Raw genomic sequence first — 3,377 nt, 5'->3', positions numbered from 1 at the left:
ACATAGTATCTCGCGCGTCGCTCCACCTCCCGCTCATCGATCGATTTTTTTAAATGCCTTCCGAGTCCGGCCTACCGTCTCCTGCATCCTCATTCGCTCAAATGTGTAAATTTACTACTCGATAACTATTGTTACTTTGTACCGCGGTACATGATATTTCTCCTTAGTTTAACCCAATCTACCACTATTTTTAAAGTGGCTACTTTTGCATCAGACACCCTGTATATTTTGTCGCTTTTAATGTCAAAACCTCCAATTAATATAGCTAATAGAAAATCACGAATTTTCAAGATCAAACTTGATAAAGATATCAAGTTTAACCCTTAAAGCGCACTCATACCTCAGAATATCATGAAGTGCATTGTGGGGTCTTAGCAGACGCCTGCTAAAAAAAAGCTTCCAGCAATAAGAGGATTTGTAATTTTGAGTTATAAAAATTACTAAACACTCTTCAAGTATTATTTTATAGAGAATTGTAAGTTTAATTAAAAATAAAATTGTAAACGTTAAAAAAATCACAAAGTTGAAAAAACGTGGAAAACCTCTATTTTTATTTTAAAAAATCATAATTTTTAATTTTTAGCTAAAAATTTAGTCTGATACTCTCAAAATGCCATAGTTTAAGAGAAAAAATAGCGTGATAGTGCAAGTGCAAGTTTCAAAAAAGTATTTATTTTAAATTTTGTATAGATGACTGCGGTGTATTTACGCGAAAATTGGCTGGGGTACCAGAAGACCCTATTTTGCTTTAAGGATTAAATCTAAAAACCTCGAATCGGCCGTGGCAAGAAATTCACATTTAAAATTAAAAAATTGAACATAATTTTTAAACAGTAATTTTTTTAACTATTTGAATGCACTACCGTGCATTAATTGATTACATTTAAATTGTCATTTCCTATTCATATTTTAAGAAAAAAATATATTATGCTCTATTAAGATCGACGTTTTAGTTTACTTCCTTAAAAATTAATTTTATGTACTTGATTTTGCATCTCTATACAATTGTTTTATTAATTGGCAAAAATTAAATTGAAACTTAATTAAAACCTTACCAATCATTATTTTCGATATTCTGCGTTTCGATAACTTTAGTTTAGTTCCACGTTGACCCTTCCAATTAAAAAAACTTGCCAGCTTATCATTCATAACCATTCGAAGCACAGCATTAACTTTTTTTTTAAGTGATTCACCTACGACTGCCAAATGTAAAGCATTGACCTGTAAAATTATAAATAGTTGATGTATACTTAAAAGAAAAAATAACCACATACACACTAATTTATACATATATACATACCAAATTAGAATGAAAAATTTTGTCTTTCTTTAATCTATGTTCCACAACCATTAGATCATCAAGATTTTTTAATGGAAATTCATCTAAAACTTTTGTAGTCGTAGGATTTTCCATTTTACAATCTTTTGACGTTATCTGCGTTTCTAAAAAGCTTTCTATGTTTTTATCTATTTTGCGCAAAGTCAATTTTGATGTTGACATTTCAGCTAAAAAAAGAATTATGTTATTAATTTTGAAATTAATGTAACCTTTTTAATTTATTATATTTTTAAATAAAAAATTAAATATAAATTAAATATATAAATTCCATTTTATAACATCTACAGTAATTAACACTATAAGTACATTGAAATGTGAATTAAATGTCATGTAATAATAGTTCATTAAAACAATTATTTTAAACTTTATTTTTATATTACCTCAAAAATTAATATTAGTAGGTATTTAAATACTATTTTAAATAATGTATTAATTACTCTATTATAATTTCAGAATTATTAAGAAGTTATAAACAAACTTAAAGTAAATTAATAGTTTCTTTTATCATTCTACAGTTAACGATTTTAATCCGTTTTCAAGTAAAATTGTAGGCTTTAATTTGCGTGTGTCTGTGGAAACAGAACTCTCTTGTAGGGATTTTATTTCCTTATATTTCATATCATGTTGGCCCCTTGATATTTCACGAAAAGAAATGTTATGGTGTGAAATAATACTTGACTGCTGTTCATTATTATCCAGAGACGATGGAACTTTGTCCATGTTGAAGCGTTTTGTTCCTTTATCATACAATGACTGATTAACCGGCACCGATTTGGTGATATTCAATTTTGGAAATGGTGGCACCGTTGACTGTTTCTTTTGTCTTTTTTCATGATTATTTTCTTTGTCAAAATGGTCTTTGTCGGAATCATCTTTGTCGAAATATTTTGTTGGTCTTTTTTTCCGTTTCCCTTTCCCTTTTTCTTCAAGATCTGAATATAGTGTGGCATTGGGATTTTTTGCAATTTTGACCAGCACTTTCATTCCCCGATCAAAATTTTCTACAAAAAATAATTTTAATTATAAAAAACAAGAAAAATATAAAACATTACGAGAAAAATTATATAAAAAAATTATTTTGTCATAAACTGACCAATGCTTTCTTCTATTTTCTTGATAGAATAACAATTCCACTCTAAATTTGGTTTTCCACACTGTTTCACCAATTTTTTAATTGTTCCTCGGTGTTCATTCATTGGGTACCAACTTAATGCCCCCTTTGCTGTAATCCATGAAGATGGAATGAGATCATTAAAACCTTCAATATTTTCTTCTTTGTCACTTTCAAAATAAACAATAGACCACTCTGCCGTATTATTTTCGGCACACGTTCTTTCAGCAGATACTGATTTTTTACTACAAACATCTACGTTTGAAGTACTTTTGTTTAACAGATTTAAATCTGCTGCAGGGTTTGAATCCATTGCAACTAATTAGGTGCTATAAACATAAGAGAAAATACATATTTAAGAAATTAGAAATGTTTTATAATAACGTAAGTATTAAATTTAAAATATTCTGAGTATATTTGTCACATTGTATACTACTGTTATCGTAAAAATTGAAAAATACACATTTATTTTTAATATTATTTTAAGTCATTTAAGTTACAAATTATTCTCTTGACGTGCTATTATACATAAAAAGCAATACTACACTGAGAAAAAAAATTTGTTGAAAAATGCGAATTATGTTTTATCCAACTAAAATATTTAGTCCGATACGCACGACTAAATATTACAACGATATCACATAATAATTTGTTACTGTTGTAAACAAAGCACTATTTAAATCAACAAAGTTGAGAGTTTAGTTAAAACATACATAGATACTGTAATACAATATTTTTTTAGTATGCGATTTTTATAGAACTTTTATAGAACTTGTTCGTGTTGAATGCAGAAAAATTTTGTTGTCCTAGATAAATCTCGAGTCCAATCAACAAAACCACTTTTTGTTTAAATGAAAAATTAGTTAAAACAGCAGTATATACAATTTGATGAAGACAAATTTAGTTCCATTTATTAAAATGCAATTA

The 3,377-nt window shown here is 27.7% G+C and overlaps 2 protein-coding genes across 2 annotated transcripts; both read right to left on the bottom strand.

Annotated features, from left to right (window-relative positions):
- Positions 1-1,055: 1,055 nt before the first annotated feature.
- On the bottom strand, positions 1,056-1,501 carry LOC105570797 (the record flags this gene model as incomplete). The annotated part of the gene is made up of 2 exons (XM_012028244.1): positions 1,301-1,501; positions 1,056-1,221 (listed from the first exon to the last, which is right to left on the bottom strand). Coding segments are annotated over exons 1-2 (367 nt in total), but the record flags the coding sequence as incomplete, so codon positions are not given.
- Positions 1,502-1,843: 342 nt separating this feature from the next.
- On the bottom strand, positions 1,844-3,092 carry LOC105570796. Its single transcript, XM_012028243.1, has 2 exons — positions 2,433-3,092; positions 1,844-2,340 (listed from the first exon to the last, which is right to left on the bottom strand). Exons 1-2 carry the CDS (start codon positions 2,761-2,763, stop codon positions 1,844-1,846), a joined length of 828 nt encoding a protein of 275 aa, XP_011883633.1. The 5' UTR covers positions 2,764-3,092.
- Between the last annotated feature and the right edge of the window lie 285 nt (positions 3,093-3,377).

The sequence above is a fragment of the Vollenhovia emeryi genome, unplaced genomic scaffold, assembly GCF_000949405.1.
Source record: "Vollenhovia emeryi isolate VEMERY1.0 unplaced genomic scaffold, V.emery_V1.0 DF941810.1, whole genome shotgun sequence".
NCBI classification, from domain to species: Eukaryota; Metazoa; Arthropoda; class Insecta; order Hymenoptera; family Formicidae; genus Vollenhovia; species Vollenhovia emeryi.
Note: the sequence above shows the minus strand (reverse complement) of the source record. Positions and strands in the feature narration are given on the sequence as shown.